The sequence below is a fragment of the Eurytemora carolleeae genome, unplaced genomic scaffold (assembly GCF_000591075.1).
Source record: "Eurytemora carolleeae unplaced genomic scaffold, Eaff_2.0 scaffold503, whole genome shotgun sequence".
Taxonomy (NCBI): Eukaryota; Metazoa; Arthropoda; class Copepoda; order Calanoida; family Temoridae; genus Eurytemora; species Eurytemora carolleeae.
Genome location: NW_019396393.1, coordinates 55,656 through 81,400, shown reverse-complemented (window position 1 = coordinate 81,400; position 25,745 = coordinate 55,656). Strand labels below are relative to the sequence as shown.

At 32.2% G+C, this 25,745-nt stretch overlaps 3 protein-coding genes across 3 annotated transcripts in view; all 3 read left to right on the top strand.

Moving 5' to 3' along the window:
- LOC111702348 (uncharacterized) overlaps positions 1-8,158 on the top strand; it is a 61,868-nt gene extending 53,710 nt beyond the window's left edge. Inside the window, exons 27-30 of the mRNA XM_023474003.1 lie at positions 5,583-5,771; positions 7,414-7,462; positions 7,548-7,601; positions 8,119-8,158. Coding sequence (XP_023329771.1) covers positions 5,583-5,771; positions 7,414-7,462; positions 7,548-7,601; positions 8,119-8,158 — 332 coding nt within the window. The remainder of the gene's footprint in view (positions 1-5,582; positions 5,772-7,413; positions 7,463-7,547; positions 7,602-8,118) is intronic.
- Positions 8,159-9,189: 1,031 nt separating this feature from the next.
- Positions 9,190-18,018, top strand: LOC111702357 (uncharacterized). The gene is made up of 8 exons (XM_023474015.1): positions 9,190-9,320; positions 14,673-14,747; positions 15,053-15,094; positions 15,665-15,724; positions 15,955-16,014; positions 16,448-16,599; positions 16,843-17,133; positions 17,390-18,018. Exons 4-8 carry the CDS (start codon positions 15,687-15,689, stop codon positions 17,572-17,574), a joined length of 726 nt encoding a protein of 241 aa, XP_023329783.1. The 5' UTR covers positions 9,190-9,320; positions 14,673-14,747; positions 15,053-15,094; positions 15,665-15,686; the 3' UTR covers positions 17,575-18,018.
- Positions 17,691-23,194, top strand: LOC111702347 (uncharacterized). The gene is made up of 3 exons (XM_023474002.1): positions 17,691-17,702; positions 22,246-22,268; positions 22,477-23,194. The coding sequence occupies exons 1-3, from the start codon at positions 17,691-17,693 to the stop codon at positions 23,192-23,194; spliced, it is 753 nt and encodes a 250-aa protein (XP_023329770.1).
- Positions 23,195-25,745: the final 2,551 nt, after the last annotated feature.

The window sequence follows — 25,745 nt, the reverse complement described above, 5'->3', positions numbered from 1 at the left end:
ATGAATTTTGTCTATTTTATGAATGTCTCCTGTAAAAATATTGTCCGTCTAACTACCATCTATGATAATGACGTTGATACTGAGATTAAAGATAATAATATAAGATTACTCGTTGTCTAGCTTTATATCCATTCATCCAAGGTTATAATGCAAGGAAAGTTATTTCAGAGGTGTTCGCATGTTTTGTTCTGCAGTGTACTGTCTCTGACTCTGGGCGGTAATGTAAACACCAGACGGATGTCGAAGCCTGACATGGGATCCATCTGCACATAAAAAATCTATAAAATATTCTGGTCATAGGAAACTATTATGTGAATTATCAAAATTATCAAAATTTAATACTTTTAACCTCCTCGGATACCAAACGAACACTGATGCATCCACTCTTATTTACAAATTCCGCACAGAGAGAACTGGTTTCAATATGTACGCAGAGTATACGCAACTGCAATTAACTTTCCTTGCATTATAACCTTGGAATCATCTATCTATCTACCTATCTATCTTTTCAAATATATACTTACAATCTTATATCTATCTATATATCTGTCATTCTATCATCTATTTGCGTTTATATTTGCCTATCTCTTGATCAATTCGTCTGTCGATCTGATAATTTATTTATCTGTCGATACACCTGTTTCAGCTTGTTGTAAAATTGTATAGTTTTAATTATTCAAATTTCGAGATTTATATTTGTGTTTATTTAAATAATTAGCAATTAAGCAGTTTTTGAATACATTTGAAAAACAAGACTCTCACATGCGATATACAAGTTGGTTGCATGGTTTGGCAGATAACTAGGGGTTAACAAGGTACCCTCAGGCATACAGATTGGACAACAGAGACAGTTGTTGTTTTAACTCTGGTACTTATCGTACAATGTAAATATATAGTTAAGGGGCTTTCAGCACATTTGGAAGGATATATAATAAAAGTGTAAAACGAACATTTTTATACCTATGTATTCAGCCCCGCATTGCACAATTATTATAAGTTAATTAATTCAAATAAGTACATTTAAATTAAGAAAATTAAAACCGACATATTTTGTCATATCTGAGTTATCTGTGTTCACCGTATACACAGTACATTGTACAGGTACACACACCCCTATACCTTTAGGGTTAATATATTGCTGACAATGTTTATCAACAGAATAATAAATGTACAATCATATTTAGCTCAATATAACACGTGTCAACGAGAGGTCGATATTTTCACACACACAAAAAATCATAAAATGGTTTTGTAGACCTTGATAACCGCTTAGTTGGTTTTATTTATAAAGAAAATTGACCAGAAAAGGATTTTTAGGAAAAATGTCCTTATACGAATATAAAAAAAGTTGCTTACTTTGAAGCAACTTTTATAGCCTCCTTAGATATTTCTAGTAACTTTTAAAAGTAAAAAAAAATATAGTTTTAGATGTTAGTTTGAAAGATTATTGTTCTCCTGAGGCCTGAATCTTAGAACCTTGTAAACCCCGCAATATGTTCTATACTCTACGCCTGTATTATAGGGTTCCTTATAAAATACAATTAAGAATTTATACGTTGAGTGGTCAGAAGATAGCTTAGGCCTAATAATGCCTAGTTTCCAAGCTTGGGTGGAATTAATGACACTTCCTACTTGCATATTTTATTATCTTACTAAACTAAACAGAAATAATAAAAAAGTTTATAAAGACATCGTGTGTAAGTGAAATGTATAAATGAGATAGAATTTGAATAATATATTCCTGCTAACACACATTAATCAGTATTTATTTCTAGTAATTTGATATTCCCTCCTCCCCCTTAACACTAGTTATCAATGGGTTCAAAATACAGAACACTATCCCTCCCTCCATTTTTCATTTCATTTCATTTATTTAGTTTTATATAAATGAGTTCTTAATATGTGATTTGACTGTACACAGGCAGAAATAGTTTTTATCTAAGATGAAATAAACATAACTATTTTTTTCTGTTCACTTGAGCTTTGTTCAGCTTTGTAGAACGATTATGATAATATAATGATGTTGGGTGAACTGTGCAAAATACATGCATTGCATTAAAAGATTGTTAGTATAATTGATATATGGGTAACCCTTTTCATAAAGAGTAATGGATATATTTCTTCCTCGATTCATGACCTTTATACCCTCTCTGCCTTTCAATCTTGGCATCTTAGCCGCGCATTTTTTTTATCGTTGAATATTTCTCTCTCATCCCAACCTAAATCACGTCTTTTGATCTTCTTTTTTTCCTCCTCGCCTCTTTTTATATATTGTCCATTAATTTGTTTACTCAATTCATGCAATTTTTTCTTTCGTCCGTTTTTTCATTTCATCCAACTCAGTCCATTCCACTCATTCTTTTTTTCTCTCTTATTCTTCTCTTTTCTCATCCCTTTCCCTTCTTTCATTCATTTCTCTCATCTCATTCTTATTTCCTTCTCTCATTCATTTCCATTCTCTGATTTTCTCTCTCCCATTCATTTCCATTCTTTGATTCATTCATTTTCTTTCATTCATTTCCATTCTCTAATTCATTCATTCTCTTTCTCATTCATTTCCATTCTCTGATTCATTCATTTTTTTCTCTCATTATTTACCGTCTCGGTTTTATCCCTTTCTCTCATTCATCTTTTTCCTTCCGTTCATCCTTCTCTCATCCATCGTCTTCATCTGCACTCGATTTACCCTCTTCCCCCCACCTGTCAATCTAAAGTACTTGAAATCATGTCACCTCCCCCCCCTTCCTCCTTCTTCACTTCCTACGGTTAGCTATCAATGTGTGAGTGAAAGATAACATATGTTTGAGAATTTCCTTTTAATACTTAGTTTATTATTTTACCTTGTGACTTATACTTACAGATTACAGCTAGCTCAGCTGGTGGGGGAGTTTATTATTTTATTTCATAAAATAATCTTTTTTTCGATATAAAAAAATTATTATTACTATAATCATGTTCAGCTGTTATTCATAAATTGAAGTTTAGAACTGATCCCAAAATATTTTTTAACCAAACATGAATTATAACTAAATTATCACAAAAAATGAAAAACAATTTAGGAAAAGAACCACGGTATAAAATCGCATCACATGTTTTGGTATAAAGTGAAATGTTTGGTTTTTGTCGAGAAATTAATTTAAACTTTCTTTATAATGATTCTGATGAAATATTAGAACATGTTAATCTCTGATGAATGAGAGGAAAAGGATGCCCAGCTCCCTTCCTAAACCCCTCCCTCGCCCCTCAACCCTCCGCCTCCCTCGCTCTGTAGTTGAACTACTCCCTCCTCCCTGCCTCTCCTTAGAGCTAATCACGCCGTCCCCCACCACACCCCGACATTTCCCTGGGCCTGGACCCGGCTCTAGGAAAATATCCTCGAAATCAGATACTTCAGGAAAACAGAAAAAATTTAAAAATACACACTTTTTATATTTTTAAGCAGATTTTTATTTTCCGTTATTACACTTTTAGAGGAAACCTGAACATTTTGTTTGTGATATATATAGAACTACCAAAATTTCGAAATTACAAAAATTTGCTTGAAATTTTGAACAAAATCTTGAACAGATATCTAAAACAAATATATCCCAACATCCTGTTTATAATTTCAAGCAAAACTTTGTAATTCAGAAAATTTTACTTTAAGTTCGATATTATGAATATTGAATAAAGGTTTCATCTAAAATTGTAACTTGTACCTTGTTTATAGAAAAATTTTCATCAAAAAAAAGTTAACAAACCAAAATACATAAATGATAATTATTCATAATATTCTGGTTTAAAAAGATGAAGGTAGGGCGGGTAGTCTATCCCCGGACACGCCTCACCGGACAAAAACTTTTAATAAAAAGTGCTCCGTTAAATCAACAATTATCACAAAACCAGAAAATCCAAAACCATGTGGACCAAAAGGTATTTAGCTTAATTTTATTAGCCTACTTTGTAAAAATAAAACTTATTTTGATATTCTTACCTTTATTAATTAATATGACTTCAATAAATTATTTCAGGGTTTCATTCTCTTTTAAACTTTAATAGTTTCTGGGCGTGTTTTCTCAATTTTGTGCTCTCTCAGTTTGTAAAATTTATAATAAACTTGATATGACTGTGTTATTGATATCCAAGGTTAATCTCTGAACCAGCCAGATATTGGCTCTAGATGATCTTAATCATGATATGACTCCTCACTATTTTCAGCTCATTATTATGATATATCCAGTTGTCTCATGCATAAAAATAGTAAATATTTCAAATTTTTTAAAAAATCCGAATCCAATTGAACTTAAACTAAAAATCTAGAATCCAAGGAACCTAAACTAAACATCTAGAATCCAAGGAACCTATACTAAACATCTAGAATCCAAGGAACCTAAACTAAACATCTAGAATCCAAGGAACCTAAACTAATTATCTAGAATCCAAGGAACCTAAACTAAACATCTAGAATCCAAGGAACCTAAACTAAACCTCTAGAATCCAAGGAACTTAAACTAAACATTAGAATCGAAGGAACCTAAACTAAACATCTAGAATCCAAGGAACCTATACTAAACATCTAGAATCCAAGGAACCTAAACTAAACCTCTAGAATCGAAGGAACCTAAACTAAACATGTAGAATCCAAGGAACCTAAACTAAACATGTAGAATCCAAGGAATCTAAACTAAACCTCTAGAATCCAAGGAACCTAAACTAAACATTAGAATCGAAGGAACCTAAACTAAACATCTAGAATCCAAGGAACCTAAACTAAATATCTAGAATCCAAGGAACCTAAACTAAAACTCAAGGTTGTTGNCCCCCTCCCACTTCTCAGTACACAGTACACAGTACACACCCTCTTGGAAAATATCTTTCCGTATGAGAGCCTTCAATCTCCAGCAGTGAGACCAGACTGAACTACAGTTTATATATATGCATAGAGAATACACTAGAATAGGATATCTTAAGACAGGAAAGTTGGATTTAAACAGGAAAAATGGGGATGCATGAGACAGGAAGAATAGGGATATGCTTTGCAGGAAGTTGAATTATAAGACAGGAAGATTGGATGTGTGAAAGAGAAGAAATTGGGATATATATAAGGCATGAATTTGATGTATAAGACAGGAAAAATTGGGGCGTAAATGGTGCAGGAAGAATCAAGATATATGAGACAGGAAATATGAAGAAATATGAGACAGGAAGAGATAGCTGAGGCAAGAATAATATATAAATTTAGACAAAGAGAAAACCTATTTTGTGCTAAATGAATAGGACACGATGGCCAGGAAGAAGGTTGATATGTGAGACAGGAAGGATGTAAAATATGAGGCAGGAAGAAGTTTGATAAGTGAGACAGGAAGGATGTAAAATATGAGGCAGGAAGAAGGTTGATATGTGAGACAGGAAGGATGTAAAATGTGAGGCAGGAAGCCTAGAATTTGTCGATTTTATGATAAATGGAGAGAAGGAAAGAACACGCCGTGAATTGGAATTGGATATTATCAAATTTTCCAACAACAAAAAAATCCTGTTTGATAAATTAATTTTATAAACCAAAAATTATCATATTTTATTTTAATATAACTATTTTGTTCTAGTAACCTCAGCCCCGCAAAGGAAAACTACCCTGACAAGAACAGGTCCGAAAGTGTCAACAACAAACAAACCAGTTCAAACAAACAAACCGGTTCCACCACCAACAACAATAACAACAACAGTAGCTGGATCTAAGAGCAGAGTGGCAGAAAACAACAGAAAGAATTCCCGAGTTTCTAAACCTTCTAAAGGTAAAAATTTTAAATATTAAGTACTCATATAATAATTGACTCCTGAGTTAGTTTGATACAATTTAATTACTAAATTAATACATTGACCTAGATGAAAATTACATTAAGACTGGCCTAAGGTAACTCTCTGACCTTATGGAAACTGGTTTGACCACTAAGGTAACTCTCTGACCTTATGGAAACTGGTTTGACCACTAAGGTAACTCTCTGACCTTATGGAAAACTGGTTTGACCACTAAGGTAACTCTCTGACCTTATGGAAAACTGGTTTGACCACTAAGGTAACTCTCTGACCTTATGGAAACTGGTTTGACCACTAAGGTAACTCTCTGACCTTATGGAAACTGGTTTGACCACTAAGGTAACTCTCTGCCCTTACGGAAAACTGGTTTGACCACTAAGGTAACTCTCTGACCTTATGGAAAACTGGTTTGACCACTAAGGTAACTCTCTGACCTTATGGAAAACTGGTTTGACCACCAAGTTTGTCCCTTAAAAGCTAAAGTCGATCCCTCAACCGCTAAGTCTTTTCTTGACCCACAATTTGATTCTTTTACCTCTAAACCTCCATTAAAATCCACTATTCCTTCGGTTCAAGTACCAGACTAATTTAAAAGTTTACTGTAACTGCTTGCTAGCAGTAACTTTAAGGTCCTTTGACTTAACAATCTTTAATTGATTGATAAATCATAATATTTTACTTTTCATCGATAGATTTTAAGTTTTAACCAACGCTGTTAAGTAATTGAAAATGATTCTTTCCTATTTTGATAATTACGTTTATTATGATTTAAGTATAGCATTATAATTACATTTTTAGTAACATAACAGCGACACCAAAGCTATAGTAGGGTTGTCCAATTTTGTAACATTTTCAGAAATCATTTTAAAAAAGAAAAATTTTATTCTACTAAAAATGCAATTTTTACAAAAATCAGAAATGGCTTCCTGGAATGGGTTGTAATGATAAAAATGAAGAAAAAAAATCATTAATACATGGGTATTTTTGAAAATGCTTTTTTCCCTAATTCAAATCAAATTACAGAAATTTTTTGAAAATTGCCCGATTTAAAGCAAAAACACAAGTATACGATTTTTGGACCCTGGCCTTCCCCTCCTTTTTATATTAAACTGAGATATCATCGTCCCTCGACCTATCCTTGCTAGCCTTTTATATGTCAGTATTTTTCTTGCACGAGAATCCTGAGTGAAAAGTTTGAAAGTAAAGTACATAAAGTTTTAATTAAGGTGGCAATATCTTTTACATATTTTATGAGAAATTTGTTATTTTTAGCACTTCAAATACTCCCTCTCAATGCAAATTCCTTTTAAAATTTACGGGGGGCCTGCACCCCCCATCCTCGCTTAAAAGTTTTGCTCTGTGCTCCCCCCACCCCCACCATCACAGTTTTATTGGGAGTTGACCCCTCCCCCCCATTTCAAAGAGCTGGATCCGCCCCTGCAAACACCCCTTCCGACCCTTAGTTCACCAAACAATCCTTAACGTAGATCCTTCTGTCCCTAAGTAAACTCCAATCATGAACTTTCTCTACCTAACCCTCTTCCCCTCAATTGTACCCTCTGTCCCTAAGTTGACCCCTAACCAAAAAACCTTAAACCTGATATATGATATATGATCTAGATGTCCATGTATCTGGGGATCAGCCTGATCTTCTCAAGGAAACAGTCAGGTCAGTTCATTGATTAATTTATTGATTAATAAATTCGTTAAATATAGTTAGTTTAAATATATTTGATAATTTTATATTATTGTAGAAAAGGAACTAGAAAGAACAGTGAAGCTACTGAAGCTATTAAACAGGCAGCAAGGTATACGAGGGGCGCAGTCTCTTACTATTTAGTGGGGGGGGGGAAGAGGGGAGGGTATTATCTTTCTTTATTCAGAAACCGAAAAAATGAAAATTCCTTGTGGTTAACCCTTAAAATAGTTCTGTAGTATGCATTCACTTGTGGTGAGTAAAAGGGAGTTTATTTTCACTCAACTTGTCTCAATTATGAATTTAACACATAAGAATTAAATGATGCATTTTACACATAAAAAATCAAATTGTGCATTTAACACATAAAAATCAAAGATTAAGTAAGTATTATTCTTCTCAACTTAATAGATAACAGAAGTCGTAACAAAGTAAAAATGTTCAAACAACGTCATAACACAAATAATTTTACAAACAAAAATAAAATAAATATATATATATATATTGCGTTGCGTCCTTGCAATTACTAAAAATGTTTCTATATATCCAAGCGTTAAATAAGCGTTTGATTTCAGTTTTGAACCCGTATTTTCTATATATCCAAACGTTAAATAAGCGTTTGATTTCAGTTTTGAACCCGTATTTTCTATATATCCAAACGTTAAATAAGCGTTTGATTTCAGTTTTGAACCCGTATTTTCTATATATCCAAACGTTAAATAAGCGTTTGATTTCAGTTTTGAACCCGTATTTTCTATATATCCAAACGTTAAATAAGCGTTTGATTTCAGTTTTGAACCCGTATTTTCTATATATCCAAACGTTAAATAAGCGTTTGATTTCAGTTTTGAACCCGTATTTTCTATATATCCAAACGTTAAATAAGCGTTTGATTTCAGTTTTGAACCCGTATTTTCTATATATCCAAACGTTAAATAAGCGTTTGATTTCAGTTTTGAACCCGTATTTTCTATATATCCAAACGTTAAATAAGCGTTTGATTTCAGTTTTGAACCCGTATTTTCTATATATCCAAACGTTAAATAAGCGTTTGATTTCAGTTTTGAACCCGTATTTTCTATATATCCAAACGTTAAATAAGCGTTTGATTTCAGTTTTGAACCCGTATTTTCTATATATCCAAACGTTAAATAAGCGTTTGATTTCAGTTTTGAACCCGTATTTTCTATATATCCAAACGTTAAATAAGCGTTTGATTTCAGTTTTGAACCCGTATTTTCTATATATCCAAACGTTAAATAAGCGTTTGATTTCAGTTTTGAACCCGTATTTTCTATATATCCAAACGTTAAATAAGCGTTTGATTTCAGTTTTGAACCCGTATTTTCTATATATCCAAACGTTAAATAAGCGTTTGATTTCAGTTTTGAACCCGTATTTTCTATATATCCAAACGTTAAATAAGCGTTTGATTTCAGTTTTGAACCCGTATTTTCTATATATCCAAACGTTAAATAAGCGTTTGATTTCAGTTTTGAACCCGTATTTTCTATATATCCAAACGTTAAATAAGCGTTTGATTTCAGTTTTGAACCCGTATTTTCTATATATCCAAACGTTAAATAAGCGTTTGATTTCAGTTTTGAACCCGTATTTTCTATATATCCAAACGTTAAATAAGCGTTTGATTTCAGTTTTGAACCCGTATTTTCTATATATCCAAACGTNGGGGGATTTTGCTTATATTTAAACACATTTTATTCAGAAGTTCGCTCCGTGGACGACCTGTCTCTGCTCCCCCTGGAAAGAATGGAATTCCAATACGACCCTTTCCTGAGGATTCAGGGGACCTACCCCCTCACTCCCCCAGGTATTAGATACAGGGGACCTACTCCCTCACTCCCCCAGGTATTAGATACAGGAACCTACCCCCTCACTTCCCCAGTTACTTGATATACAGGGGACCTAACCCTTCACTCCCCCAGATACTTGATATACAGGGGGTCTACCCCTTTACTCCCCCATGTACTAGATATATAACAGGGGACTCTCACTCCCTATAGGTTTAACCAGATATGCCCATTATGTGAGAGATTAAAGTAACGGGATTAAAAATAAACAACTAATTGATGAAAAACGACGCATTTCGGAAGAAATGCCTCGTTAGTACAAAATCAGAAAAGATTGATAAAAAAGTAATGAGAAGTGAATATAGTTTAATGTACTGATACTGTTACAAATATTAAATAAAAAAGTAATGAGAAGTGAATATAGTTTAATGTACTGATACTGTTACAAATATTAAATAAAAAAGTAATGAGAAGTGAATATAGTTTAATGTACTGATACTGTTACAAATATTATATAAAAAAGTAATGAGAAGTGAAAATAGTTTAATGTACAGATACTGTTACAAATATTAAATAAAAAAGTAATGAGAAGTGAAAATAGTTTAATGTACAGATACTGTTACAAATATTAAATAAAAAAGTAATGAGAAGTGAATATAGTTTAATGTACAGATACTGTTACAAATATTAAATAAAAAAGTAATGAAAAGTGAATATAGTCACCATTAACTTCCTTAGTTTCCTGAGACTTGAATTGCCCGACCTAATTAAAGCGAGGAGTCCGACTTGAATTTACGAATTACTTGAAAATATTGAGTGCTGTAAATAAACTAAATTAAAGAAAGTTTTCAGTCAATGCTGAGTTGTTTACTATAGTCTGACCTTCAAACTAGCACTCATTCTGTCTTATTATTTTTTAAATTTAATCTCCCTTACACCTATCAAAAATATGCGTTCGTTTTTTAAAACTTTTAAGGTTTTTTGTTGTTAAAAGGTTTTAACAAAGTTTCACGCATTTCAAAACTTTTTTTCGAAACATTTGCTTTTCTTACACTATAAAATTTTAGCCCTGGAAGACTATTTTTGTATGAACGAACTAAAAAAACGAACCCAAAAACCGATTGTTCATTTTGTTCGTTTTTAAGTTTGTTCATGCAAATATCTACTCATAGGAAGTCCAAAAACCTAAAAAGTCCTCAAAAACGAACGAAATAAAACCCCCAACACTATCTAACAGTATTTATTCGAGTATCTTAATCATCATAATCTATATTTTGATTTTAAGAACTTTTTTCATTTCAGATATTATGCATTATGAATCAGTATAATACGACTGTATAGCACTAAACAGTTTTAATTTTAGTAAATTTAGACAAAGTGTTAATTGTGTTCACTGTTAGTGTCTATTACGGTTTATTACGGTTCTTTTATTAACCGACGTTTATTTGTGTTTATTTAAGAAAGATAAACTGATAGCTTAATTTTTTACTATTTTTATTATAATTAATTAGATAATTATTATCATTAATTAAGATTAAAATCTCTACAGTTTGCTTCAAGTTCATAATGTTTTTAAATAAATTGAAAACCTCTCGCCATTTAATTTTGGAGGTTACAAAATACTGCACTGACTGCACTGATACCTATAATTCATTACTGAATATTTAAAATATTTAAGATTTTATGCAAAATAAATTGAGAAGGAAGCATGCAAAAATTTGCGGATATTTTATAATTATGAATTAACCCAGAATATTTGCATAAATTTGCAAGCATGAATTTCTGCAAATGCTACTAGCCTTTAAATTTAAGTTAATTTCAACTGAGATTAAAATCTTCAATTGTTGAAAACATATCTTTTTTTTCTGTCCTATTTGTGAGTGAAAAGTTTGAAATGAATAATTGTGTCACTCTTAAATGTAAAATAAAAAAAGAGGAGTTACGATGTCTCAAGGTTGTACCAATAATTCCGCATAAATTTTATTAATGTGTTTGATGTGTAAATAAAGTCAATGTAACAGACCGAAAGTTCTCTGAAAGGTTTTTCAAAACACATTTTGTCTGAAGTGAGGTTTCTATTTTTCGTAATTTAAAGGGGTTTAGATTCTTTTTTTATAATTTTGTAGTTGATATTATAATTGTAGTTTTAATACCTTTAAACCATTAAAGTTCACAATCATGGTAAAACTTTTCCCACAATTTAGCTGAAGAAATATTAAGTTTTTATTCGATTTACAAATAATTTGTTTACAATTTAAGTGAGACCTGTAAAGATATGGAATATGAAGATGTATGTTAGACTCAAGATATGATTTTGATTAATCCAATTAATATCAAACACAGTAGAGTTAACAATAACAACATGGAACACACTTTAAATTGTTTAAATGTTTAATGTCCCACAAACACAAATGTTTCCTTTTTTTCTACGCTGACGTCACAACTCACAATGCAGATATAATTTATGCACAAAACATATGCATTCGTATTCAATTATTTGATTAAATTGTTGGAGAAAAAACAAGGTTTTGCTTATTAAAACCTTATCACGATCTTAAAAATCCTCATTAAAGTAATATTAAACCTGAAGGAAGTGAAACAAGTAATATCGTAAAGATTAAATAAATTCTCACTCATGCGTAACATTGAATAAATTATTTAATTTTCCATGCTAAGCATTTGATCTATGCAATCTAGATAAGTACCTCGGCTGAATATATGTTTATACCGACCCTTCGTCAGTCTACACTTTTTATCCAGTCTTAACAATTTATAAAGTTACTCTTACATTATCGAATTTACAGACTAATTTGAGTCCAATAATATCCAATATTCAACTGATATTAGACTTTTATCAGTCTAATATTATATTACTATTAGAATAGCATTAGAAGAATAAAATATTGTTATTAGATTATTATCAGAATAGCATTAGACTTTCATTAGACTAACATTAGCAGTAGTGGTAGTATATTAGTAGAATCACTAGTATTAGTCAAGGACTTTAAAGGATTTATATATTTTTTTCTTCTTTTTTTTGTTTGATTTTCTCACTTGAATTATTTAACAATTCAGATGATATCATAAACAATACTCAAGTATTTTTTAAAAGTAAAATTTTTTGTTTGACTGCCTTATTTTTTTCCATAAAAAGTAAGAAATACAGAGGCCGAATTTAAAAAATTTAAGCCGCGGCTCAAATATGGTTCGTTCCAATTAATATTGTATCCAAATTTTCAAGATTTAAGCCGACGCTCAATTGAAATCGGTTTTTGGGGGATTTGAGACGCGGCTTAAATTTATTAAATTCGGACACAGTTTTTTCTTATTATTTTTGTCCTAATTGTGTTTCCTTGTTCCGAGAAGATTGGTTTGAAGATCTCTTGTTGCATGTGTAAACTGTAGTAAGCGTAGGAGTAGTTTAGCTTCCAAACCTAGTTTAAATCTACCCTCAAGCAGTTTATTTAAACATATATTCATCACAATATAACCTAGATATTTAATTTTGTATTAAAATATTTTGCCTCGTGGTAATTAATTCTTAATTTTTATATTATGCTACAGACCACCCAGGCATATGTAAAAAGTAGTAATCTCTGTTTGTCTGTCCGATCATAACTCATGAACCCCTTGACCGATTTGCCTAAAATTTGTATTGGGTAACTTGTTAGAATCATGTGAATTGTTTTAGCTTGGTTTGAAAAAAATTACAGATTCCAGGAAAAGCTGAATTTCCAAGCTGGACTGCTATATTCTCCTGGTAGAGATATAAATTTGACTAAATGAAAACAACTGGTTTAATTTATATTAAATACATAATTTAATCCACATTGCATTTGATTTTACTTTCGTTCGAGTAAATTATACATTAAGTTAAACTTGTTTTTATACTTGAATTGCAAATTTTTCTTTCGTAATCTGGGACACTACCATGTGCAATGTGCATTGTGGATCTGCTGCTTTACCAATTGAGAAGATACAGGGCAGGGGTGACAATAAAATTGAGAAGATACAGGGCAGGGGTGACAATAAAATTGAGAAGATACAGAGCAGGGGTGACAATAAAATTGAGAAGATACAGGGAAGGGGTGACAATAAAATTAAGAAGATACAGGGCAGGGGTGATAATAAAATTGAGAAGATACAGGGCAGGGGTGACAATAAAATTGAGAAGATACAGAGCAGGGGTGACAACAAAATTGAGAAGATACAAGGCAGGGGTGACAATAAAATTGAGAAGATACAGGGCAGGGATGACAATTAAATTGAGAAGATACAGAGCAGGGGTGAAAATAAAATTGAGAAGATACAGTGCAGGGGTGACAATAAAATTGAGAAGAGACAAGGCAGGGGTGGCAATAAAATTGAGAAGATACAGGGCAGGGGTGACAATAAAATTGAGAAGATACAAGGCAGGGGTGACAATAAAATGAGAAGATACAGAGCAGGGGTGACAATAAAATTGAGAAGATACAGGGCAGGGTTGACAATAAAATTAAAATTGAGAAGATACAAGGCAGGGGTGACAATAAAATTAAGAAGATACAGAGCAGGGGTGACAATAAAATTGAGAAGATACAGAGCAGGGGTGACAATAAAATTGAGAAGATACAAGGCAGGGGTGACAATAAAATTGAGAAGATACAGAGCAGGGGTGACAATAAAATTGAGAAGATACAGGGCAGGGGTGACAATAAAATTGAGAAGATACAGGGCAGGGGTGACAATAAAATTGAGAAGATACAAGGCAGGGGTGATAATAAAATTGAGAAGATACAGAGCAGTGGTGACAATAAAAATGAGAAGATACAGGGAAGATGTGACAATAAAATTAAGAAGATACAGGGCAGGGGTGACAATAAAATTGAGAAGATACAGGGCAGGGGTGACAAAAAAAATTAAGAAGATACAGAGCAGGGGTGACAACAAAATTGAGAAGATACAAGGCAGGGGTGACAATAAAATTGAGAAGATACAGAGCAGGGGTGACAACAAAATTGAGAAGATACAGAGCAGGGGTGACAATAAAATTGTCAAATGGTTGTCGGCTTCATTCTTTCTTCTAATGGATAAACGATCATTAGAATTTTAAAAGTTTCTAAAAATGTTAAGGGCGCATTTTAGAAAAATAAATCAGTTAATAGTTAGAATAAGAAGAAAAATCTGAAAAGACCCCCGAAATGGAATACCCAGATTGCCATTGTTAGAGAGAACCCAAAATACGAAATTACGTTGTATAATCAAAAGAAGACGACAATCATTCCAACATTGTCTGGTTCTTAACTGTTCAACAATTTTCAAGACTAATCCCCCCCCTCTTCCTGTATGTCTTAGAGATATGAAAACAATATATTAAAAGTATACTTGTCTAGAGTCCTGGAGGTTGTAGAGAAGATAGAATCTGTGGCTTGGAAACTGGAATACGATCTTCCAGATATAAGTCCCAGGTAACCATATGTACCAAATAATTTTGAGTTACCCTCCATTTGAAGATCTATTGCAGATTCACAATGGTACCATTACCCCTTAGACAGATTAACAATGAGAAATATATCGTCGCTTTTTTTAAAGGGATCAATTCTACCAATTTCCTACAATGTCTCTGCTTCATGAATTTAAAATTCATTATAGAATCCGAATTTGTTGTGAATCGAGCAAGTATCTTCAAAGAAGGGTCACTTTAAATTGCAAAGACAGTTAAATTTGTTAAAAACGTAGCCATTTATTAAAATAAATTATTCATTAATTACAGACTCTCAAGAAAGTTGTCTCCACAAAGTCCGCTTTTCTTAAGGTATTTATTTAAAATGATCTAGTTAACTATATCAATGTAGAAAAGAACATGTGAGGGCTAGATTCAATTGCTGTACCCTCCCTCCGATAGCTAAAGTTCTTATGCAAAAATTGGTTAAAAAGGGTTAAAAATATGAGTAAACATATATGAATTATTTGCATTTTTTTTTACAATTTTTTAGTTTTTGAATTTTCATAAATTAGGTAGGAATTTTAATGAACGAGTTTAATGAACAGAGTTATCTATATAAAAATTTGGGTGGTAAATTTATTCAACTTTTGTAAATGTTCAACGGCTCCTGAAACCTGATCCATATTTAAGGTTTTTTATTTCAGGTTTCTCTGCAAAAATATGCAAAAATCGACACTTTTCAAAATTTAATTCTTCAAAAGTTTGGTTTTCTTTTGCTTTGAAATACGTTGAAACTAGTGTATAAACCTTAAATTGTTTATAAATGGACCAATTAACATGCCTAACACAAAAGATATATCCAGTGAAATCTATTATACTTTTAACTGTTGTTTATGTATAATGTATTTTGTACCTTTATTTAACTAATGTATGTTCCAGAAAATGTAAGAGTTCCTCTTTAATGACAAGATCTTTGGACAGAACAAATTTACTCACAAGGTTAGATTTTTTAAAAATCTTATGTCATATGCGATATATACAATGTAAGATTTCATTGCAATACATTTAGTGTAACAGAAGGTATTTTGTGTAACACAGAAGACATAATTAGTTAACCAAAGGATTTTTCTATTTTAATACTAAAAAGTTTATTAAAAGGTCCATCATTTTTAAAAGTGAGGCTCAATAAGATAGTGATCATGAAGCAAAATAAGAATTGATGTATTTAGGTCCAACTCAAGTCCTGGTAGCTCACATAGTCCTCTACTGGGTCGATCCAGTTCAACCAGGTTTACCTAATTATATTATCATTGATCATCTCGTATCCTTTAGACTTTTCTCTTCTCTTTTAAACATACAAAAGTTGTCGTTTTTATTATTCGACAGCGATCGATCAAGTAATGTATCGTACCCTATCAAATAATTCTGATATTTCTTTTTTTCTATCAAAAATGGCATAACCATAACATTTGTAACAAAATAAAATGTGATGGAGCAAAATATGATCTTTATAGACCCTGTTCGTCCATTGAATGGTGTTATGTCTTTCAATCGATCTTTTATCATTATTATCATGATCGACAATAAACGATCGTTCATCAAGTCCTCAAGTCAAGTTCATTAAGTCTTTTTTAAATATCGAGTAAGTTTTGTTATAATGGTTGTATGACATAGTTTTTATAGATGGCTTAGACCATCCGTATCGATACTTTCTTCTTTTAGACGAAAAGTTAGTCCACCGCAGTTTGAAACCTTGAATGAGTTTACGGACGAGTCGGACGAATCAAAAAAGAATTCTCCGGACGAACCGGTGGACGTAGAGCATGAGGCAGTGGAACGAACTGATATGAAGCAACCAAACCCTGTTGATATTGGTAAGTATAGATGTTAGAACCGTGTGTGTTCACGGGTACTATTTACTCTGACCTACCAAGCATCAATTTAATATGTTTAAAACGTTTAATTTATCAAAATAACCAATATAGAGTAGTTTAGTTTAGATGAAAATCTATTAGTTTTCCATGTTATGTAATCAATTATATCTAAATTTCAAATTTTTTTCCTACACTAACCTTACCAATTTAAATTTGAAAGGAATTGTTGAAAATGTTTTTAAGGTTTGCAAGATGATGAGTTGTGTGAGATCTCAAGTTCTAGTGAGATAGAAGTCGGAGATCCTGATTCATTAAACATTGATTCAACAGATTCAGAAATCTTTGATCCCTCCCTGCACTCACAACAAGATTCAGGGCAACAGAGCCCCCGCTCCGAGCCGCAGTCTCCTCGCTCAGAGCCACACTCTCCGGTTACTGAAACTACGCTGCGAGCAGGAATGCTACGAGCAGAAGATTCTGACACAGATTTGTCCGAAGCAGAAACCAATTTTCGTCGCGGTGGACACAATTCAGGTCAGCCTAAAATAATAGCCTTTAAACGGGACTGAAGTTGTAATTTTGAGTGACCCTCTCGTTACAGAGTGTCATGTCCGATGCACATCGGTGCTCTTACTCTTGTCTATCTGTAAATGGAGAGTTACTTGAAATTACAACGACACCCCCTTTAATAATAATAATAATAATAATAAACGATCAACCATAAGATGGTCCACAATTTAAAAAAGTTTTCTTGAAGCAATATTATTTGTGATGACTCTGTAGATTTCAGGAGCAGTTTCAAGATGCAGTCTAAATACTCCGAGAAATATGAAGAACACCAAGATGAAGACTGAGAGGAATAAAAACATGAACATGAACCAATCTTTGCCTTCGTATGATCTATCTCGATTATTCTACGAGAAGAAGTCTCGAGAATCCGCCGAGGATTCAGAGTCAAGTCTCTCAGACTTTTAGAGGATTTCTATTGAAACAAAAAACATCTGGAATCCGCCAAAATATTTTACATAATCCATCACTTTCTTTTCCGATGCAAATTGCGGAATTTCTTAATTCACCCTCAAAGATATAAAATGTCTAGTCAGGTCTGTATGAATGGCGACCAATCTAGGAATTTATTACATTCACTATTCTGATGCACCCTCTACCCTAGTTCACCGTAAATCTTCTTTCTGAATGTTCTGAATGAAAGGTCGTCATTCGTTTGGCTGTGAAACACATATGTAGAAATGTTTTAATTTCCTTATGAACGTAAAAATTGATTTTTATGTGTTATTTTACTTTGAAGGACTTAACACCAAATATTGACCAAAGATTTTTATAAAAATTGATCATGAAGATTGTACACGATGATTATTTATGCCTGTTCTTTTATTTAATTGAATAAAAAGATAGAATTTAGGTTGTAAAGTTACTAATATTTTAAACAACCCTCATTAGTCTTAAATCCGTAAACTAAGATTCGGCGTTAGTTTTTGCAAGCAAAAATTATGCATTTTATATATATTGGTCTTGTGTTTAAAGTGACCAATGTCGCATCTAACTGAATTTGATTTAAAATACAGGGTTACCCACAAAGAATAACACGTTACAGACAGCTTGATTCTTAAGATTTAACGGATCCTAAGGTTAAATTAAGTCTTGTCTTGAATGTGAAGTCATAAATGACTAAATTTCGCAAAGAAAAACAGAACTGTATTTAGTAGCAGGGAATCATGAATATAAGGAAACAGACAAATGAATTTCGCACAGTCGTCTCTGAAGTCTCATTCTTTGTTGTGGGTGTAAACGATTAAATGATAATGATAACAATTTAAAATATTTAGAAGAAATTACGAAAAATTCTTCTGGCCAAATTTTCGGTTAATCAAACAATCTTCAGTTCATTCTTATTTTATCTAAACCAAGGACGGTCTTAATATATAGATAAAAACAAGGATTTAATGCAAGGAAAGTTATTTCAGAGGTGTACGCATCTTTGTACTGCAGTGTACTGTCAATGGGCGGTAATGTAAACACAAGACGGATGTAGAAGTCTGACATGGGATCCATCTTTCACATAAATAATCCATGAATTATTCTGGTCATAGGAAACTATTATGTGAATTATCAAAATTCAATGCTTTTATTAACCTCCTTGGATACTAAACGAACACTGAGGGACCTATTCTTGTTTACAAATTCCACCCAGAGAGAATTGGTTTCAATATGTACGCAGAATATACGCAACTGCAATTAACTGTTCTTGGATAAAAAATAATTATTTATATATATTTACATTTATATCATTGCACAAATGGTCTTGTTTATAAAAATACAGGTAAACAGACATGAACAGTTAATGTTTAATTTAATTAGATTAGTTGTCAATTCTCCCTTGTGTTAAACTGTGAATAAAAAACTAGAATCATTCTACTAATCACCTAAATGCAGGGTGCATACAGTATGTAGCAGGAAGTAAAAGGTTATGAAAAAAAAACTTCATAAATTTTCGTCAACATTAAATTTAAATGAATAAAATATTTCCATATATAAACAGCATGAAATAAGATGATAACTATAAAGATGCAAGGAAGAACCTCAATAATAACTTCTTTTCTCAAAAAAAGTGCAATAAAAAAATTTTATGGAAAATTTATTACAAATAAAGTTTAGTAGGTAAGCTCACCTGGTAAAGGAATAAAATTTTTGCAACAAACTCTGATGTTCTATTCCGTACAAGTTTGCAACCCAAGGTCGTAGACCTTAGATATTTCAAATTATGAATTCCGCTAGATCAAATAATCTAGGATTGAATATATCTAAGATTTATACTATTAAGTTGCAAGTATATAGAGCTTAAACATTCATGTTTTTGACAAAGACCCAATTCCATTTTTCTTCCAGAATTTTCATTACACTTACTTCTTATGTAAACAAATAGAAGTTCCGTCAACCCACTTTAAAAGTTGCATGATCCAAGCCGGTACAATATGTACTGTATATGCACTCAGTCGTACTGTCCAGTCTGGATTGCCTATAGTGAAGATAGATTTTTTTTAAGATAGATATTTTCCTGCTTTGCACTAGGTTCCCTTAAGTGCTATTGAGAAGCTATTCTATAGTCTCAAGGCTACACCCCTCTGAATCCGTCAGGGGGGTGCGAAGGTCCTGCAAATAACACAGATAGGTTGGATAGGATTATTACTTATTTACCTTTGACAGTTTTGCTCTGCCCTGTACAAGAACCCCCTGTCGGGTAATTAGTGAGTGGGGTTGTATTATAAAAAATACATTTAAAGTTTCAATATTAAAAGAAGCAAGACTGACCCTCTTGTCCTGTCTGTATTAATCCTAAATCAAAATTTCAAATTTAAGAATACAAAGCAACCAATTAGAAACTATACACAGTAAACTGAAGTAAATTAATTTTAAATCAAATCTTGTAATCATTTGTACATACTCCTTTTTCTAAAGAGCATTGTTATGAAATTTCTTTTGATTTCCTGATATGATACAGGTATGTTTTTATAACTCTTTGGTCTAAAGTGAAAACCAGAGAAGTTTTCAGCTCACAAAGTCGGTCCTTTGACTTTCCATAAATCTACCTTCTCTTTATGTTTAGTTTGGAGTTTATATATAGCTCAACTAACCTTGCACTGCCGTTTATACATAGCTCAACTAACATTGCACTGCCGTTTATATATAGCTCAACTAACATTGCACTGCCGTTTATATGTAGCTTAACTAACATTGCACTGCCGTTTATATATAGCTTAACTAACATTGCACTGCCGTTTATATATAGCCTAACTAACATTGCACTGCCGTTTATATATAGCTTAACTAACATTGCACTGCCGTTTATATATAGCCCAACTAACATTGCACTGCCGTTTATATATAGCTTAACTAACATTGCACTGCCGTTTATGTATAGCTTAACTAACATTGCACTGCCGTTTATATATAGCTTAACTAACATTGCACTGCCGTTTATATATAGCTTAACTAACATTGCACTGCCGTTTATATATACAGGGTGTCCCACGAAACATGACAGTTGGTATAAATAGTTTAGAATGTCTTCTTCCATAATTTTATAAGTTTTTTTATACGAAAGACAATAATAAAAGTATTATTTAGGAGTCATTAATTTGTAACATTAATTTCAAAGTAAAATATACTAGAGCAAAAGATTTTTTAAACGAAATAAACTGCAAACAGCCTTTAATATCTAATACAGTGTATGGAAGACGACATTCAAAACTATTTATCAACTGTCATGTTTCGTGGGACACCCTGTAGCTTAACTAACATTGCACTGCCGTTTATATATAGCTTAACTAACATTGAACTGCCGTTTATATATAGCTCAACTAACATTGCACTGCCGCTGCAGCTGGTACGTACATTCTTTGCATACAGTTAAAGATTGGCACTGTTTATTTGAACGAACGAAATTTTTCAAGAAAAGGGTTTCGTTCAGAAAAAAAACGAACGACGGACGAAAGAAATACATCGTTGGGATAAATAAAAAAATATTTTTTTTAAATCGATCGATTTAAAATCGATCAAACGAGCTTGAAAAAATTATCGTTTTTGCTAAACGAACGAATTTTCCAAGTTTTATTACTGAACGAACGATTTTACCAAACGATTGTTATAGTGACAAAAACTACCGAAATAGATGGAAAATGAACGATAATTTTGAGACCGAACGAAATGATTTTTTTGCGCGATTAAAAAAACGAACGAAACGAAAAAAGGTCGAACGTGTCATTCTCTACATACAGTTGAATAAAAGCAATTGTACATAAACCGATGTCAAAAGTTCGTAGAACCGGAAATGTGCTCTCTTGGATTTGACCGTTATTAGATGATAGATTGATACTCAGATCTGATTGATGGTGTGGATGAGCTCTATAATATGACGCTTTAGCGTCAAATTTAGGCGTTCCTGCCTCATTCATATTATATGCGTAATGTATGCATGTCAGATGTCTGTGCTTGATAATGATTTTTTAAATTAAAAGGTCTTTAAACGATAAACTGAATTAACATTTTACTCACATGGTCGCAAACAGCCAATTAGATTTTGAGGTTTTCAAATTACTGTAATTTTTTACCTATTTGCTCTTAGTTGAAAATTATTACTTTTATTATTTAAGTAATAACTGTTTATTTAATTAGTGGAATAATTTCATGATTTCATCGAAAAATCGGAATTTAATTGATCTAGTATAATTCATTGATATTTTTTAAACTAAATTAAATTAAAAAATACCAATTCTGTGGAAACAAATCACCCATTACACGTGTTTACTGGAAACTGGAAACTTTTATACCCATTCCACTTTTTAAGCACAACCAACAAGAATTCTAAAAAAATATAAGAATTGAATAAAATCAACCTATAAAGAAATCTTTTGGTCTTTGGGTGACATTTGTTAAGAAAACTTTCTAAATAATCGAATGTAATTATGTTTCTGCTCTTAGGAATATTATGGCCAGTATAATGATTTCAACAAACCCAGTTTTTATTACTGCCTTTAAGTTTTTAGCTCTAAGTTTAAATTGAATATACGCTGAGTAAGGCTGATATTTGTCTGATAGGTTTTTCTATGATTAATTGATGTATATTTGCAGATGGGTACTGCGGATTCTCAGGGGTAATAGATGCATGAATCGATAGATTAATGGAAGCATGAATAGGTAGATTAATGGAAGAAAAAATAGATAATCGAATGGAAGAAAGAATGAATAAATGTAGGATTGAGTAGATGGATTAATGGAAGGATGAAAATATAGATTATATGAGGCATGAAAAGAATGAATTAAAAAGTTCTCTGACTGGTCTGATCCTTCTTTTCTAACAAGGTCTCCGTCCGATCATTCTTCCATTACAAGCTCTCCGTCTGATCCTTCTTTCCTAACAAGGTCTCCGTCTGATCATTCTTCCATTACAAGATCTCCGTCTGATCCTTCTTCCATTACAAGCTCTCCGTCTGATCATTCTTCCATTACAAGCTCTCCGTCTGATCCTTCTTTCCTAACAAGGTCTCCGTCTGACCATTCTTCCATTACAAGCTCTCCGTCTGATCATTCTCCCATTACAAGCTCTCCGTCGAATCATTTTTCCATTACAAGCTCTCCGTCTGATCATTCTTCCATTACAAGGTCTCCTTTGGATCATCTTCCATTACAAGCTCTCCGGCTGATCATTCCTCCATTACAAACTCTCCGTCTGATCATTCTTCCATTACAAGCTCTCCGTCTGATCATTCTTCCACTACAAGCTCTCCGTCTGATCATTCTTCCATTAAAAACTCTCCGTCTGATCATTCCTCCATTACAAACTCTCCGTCTGATCATTCTTCCATTACAAGCTCTCCGTCTGATCATTCTTCCATTACAAGCTCTCCGTCTGATCATTCTTCCATTAAAAGCTCTTCGTCTGATCATTCTTCCATTAAAAGCTCTCCGTCTGATCATTCTTCCAATACAAGCTCTCCCTCTGATCATTCTTCCATTACATGCTCTCCATCTGATCATTCTTCCAATACAAGCTCTCCGTCTGGTCCTTCTTCTATTTTAAGTTCTCTGTCTGGTTTTGTAAGGTTCCCAAAATTGTTTGTCTTGGGTTGATATTTCCTGTATCCTTAGTCAGCAGGCATTGTCTCAAACCTATACTTTAATAAATGATAATTCAGTTATCTTACTATCTGTCTATCAAGTATCTACTCTACAGTAAGAACCAGAAAACTGTGAAATGAACGACGAAATTAAAGTAATAATTAAGTGTTTTTTCAAAGCAAATAGTTTTACTAGTAATTTATGAAATCATATATTAAGTGAAAAGTGTTATGTTGCTGTTACTCATTTTCATTCGACTTTTAAAGCCATAACTTCAGTTTGTAAAAGTCGTCTCCAAGAGTTTTACGGTCCTCACTGAAACTATTCAGCTATCCAAACTGTCTAAGTATTTAACTATTTAGCAATCTAAATATCTGACTATCTAACCTATAATTCAAACCTATACTTTATCCAACCATCTAACTATCCAATTGTTTAGCTTTCTAACTGTTAAGCTTTCTAACTATTTAACTTTCTAACTATCTAACTTTCTAACTATAGAACTATTCGGTTATTTACCTTTTTCTTTAACTATTTAGCTTTTAAAATATGTGACTATTCTGATATCGATTTATCTGACTGTAAAACTATATTCAGCTATCTAACTATATTTATCTATTCAGCTATTAAACTATCTAACTATTTGCATATCAATCTATCAAAATATCCAACTTCAGAGCGTCCCATATCATATTAGATTATCTCCAATCTTTAACGCCAAAATACGCACATAATACTTGAAAACTCTAGCATTTTCTTCAAACAAATTTCTATTAGCCTTATTAAATTTTTCAAAATCATTCATTTTTCTTAAATTTTCTGATTTGTCCCCCAAATCGTAATTTACACCGATTGACGCGGTCAAATTTTAATGTGGGACACCCTGTACCTCGCTATATAAACTCTGTAACTCCCTCATTTTCCAATTATCTAATTATACAACCATAAACTATCTTTAACTATATTTAAAAACGGGCATAAACAGAAGATTCTTTATAGTGTGATTAAAAGATTAGATTTGAGATGTGGTTCAAATATGGTTGGTTCCACTTAAAATTGTATTCAATGTTTCAAGATTTTAGCCGGCGCTCAATTGTAACCGATTTTTGGCGGATATGAGACGCGGCTCAAATTCATTAAAATTGGACTCTGATGTAATAAAATTTTTACAATTGCGTAAACTTTTGTTAAGAATTGAATTTAAATGCACTACTATGTGGCTTATATTTTCAAGCTAAAACGTATGTTTTTACTAACCCTCCCCCCCACCCACCCCTTCACCAAGCACTAACATTAAATTCAGTCAGTTGTATCCTTTATATATTGTATTTATTTCAGTCTTGATAATTGATATATATGTGACAACCGTGGGCGTGTCAGGTGACTAGGGGGCGTTCCCTGATTCAATTTTATCTATGAAGGGGACAAGAACCATTTTAATCAAGCCTAAATTATGCTCAGACAAAAAAGGTCTTAATTGTCTTTATTCATTTGCCAAAAGAGAGTAGACTGTAGATATGATTTCTGAATTTTAAATAATAATTGTAGAAGAATATCATTTCTTTTTCCTGTCAATGAAGAGAAACTAAAATCGAATTTTTAAAAATGAAATCTTTTATTTAATGTATAGAAGTGCATAACAATAGACCTGTCTTCCAAATACAGTGTGACCCATAAAATTTTGGAATGGGAAGACGACATTTATGTGTATTTGATAATATATAATGCAATTATTTTTAACAGTAACTAGAAATTTGACTTATCAAGTGAATTGAGTGTGAATACAATTATCCAGTATACGGAATACAGGATACTGCAGACGCATGTGTTTGTGTGTCTGTATTTTTTTTATTAACTATACAGTATATATATAAAAAACAGTGTACAGTACACAGTATACAATATACGGTACACAGTTTACAATACAGAGTATACAACTATACAGTATACAGATTATACAACTATACAGTATACAGATTATACAACTATACAGTATACAGATTATAAAACTATACAGTATACAGATTATACAACTATACAGTATACAAAGTATACAACTATACAGTTTACAGAGTATACAACTATATAGTATACAGAGTATACAACTATACAGTATACAGAGTATACAACTATACAGTATACAGAGTATACAACTATACAGTATACAGAGTTTACAACTATACAGTATACAGAGTATACAACAATACAGTATACAGATTATACAACTATACAGTATACAGATTATACAAATATACAGTATACAGAGTATACAACTATACAGTATACAGAGTATACAACTATACAGTATACAGAGTATACAACTATATTGTATACTATATGAGGTACTCAGTTTACAATACAGAGTATACAACTATACAGTATACAGATTATACAACTATACAGTATACAGAGTATACAACTATACAGAGTATACAACTATACAGTATACAGATTATACAACTATACAGTATACAGAGTATACAACTATACAGTATACAGAGTATACAACTATA

What these genes read in the sequence shown, in the direction of transcription:
- LOC111702357 (XM_023474015.1), top strand. Translation starts at nt 15,687, where the DNA reads ATGACAAGATCTTTGGACAGAACAAATTTACTCACAAG. An exon ending in AGAACAAATTTACTCACAAG is followed by an intron (nt 15,725 to 15,954) that starts GTTAGATTTTTT and finishes TGATGTATTTAG; the next exon opens with GTCCAACTCAAGTCCTGGTA. An exon ending in GGTCGATCCAGTTCAACCAG is followed by an intron (nt 16,015 to 16,447) that starts GTTTACCTAATT and finishes TTCTTCTTTTAG; the next exon opens with ACGAAAAGTTAGTCCACCGC.
- LOC111702347 (XM_023474002.1), top strand. An exon ending in GGTACTGCGGATTCTCAGGG is followed by an intron (nt 22,269 to 22,476) that starts GTAATAGATGCA and finishes TTTTCTAACAAG; the next exon opens with GTCTCCGTCCGATCATTCTT.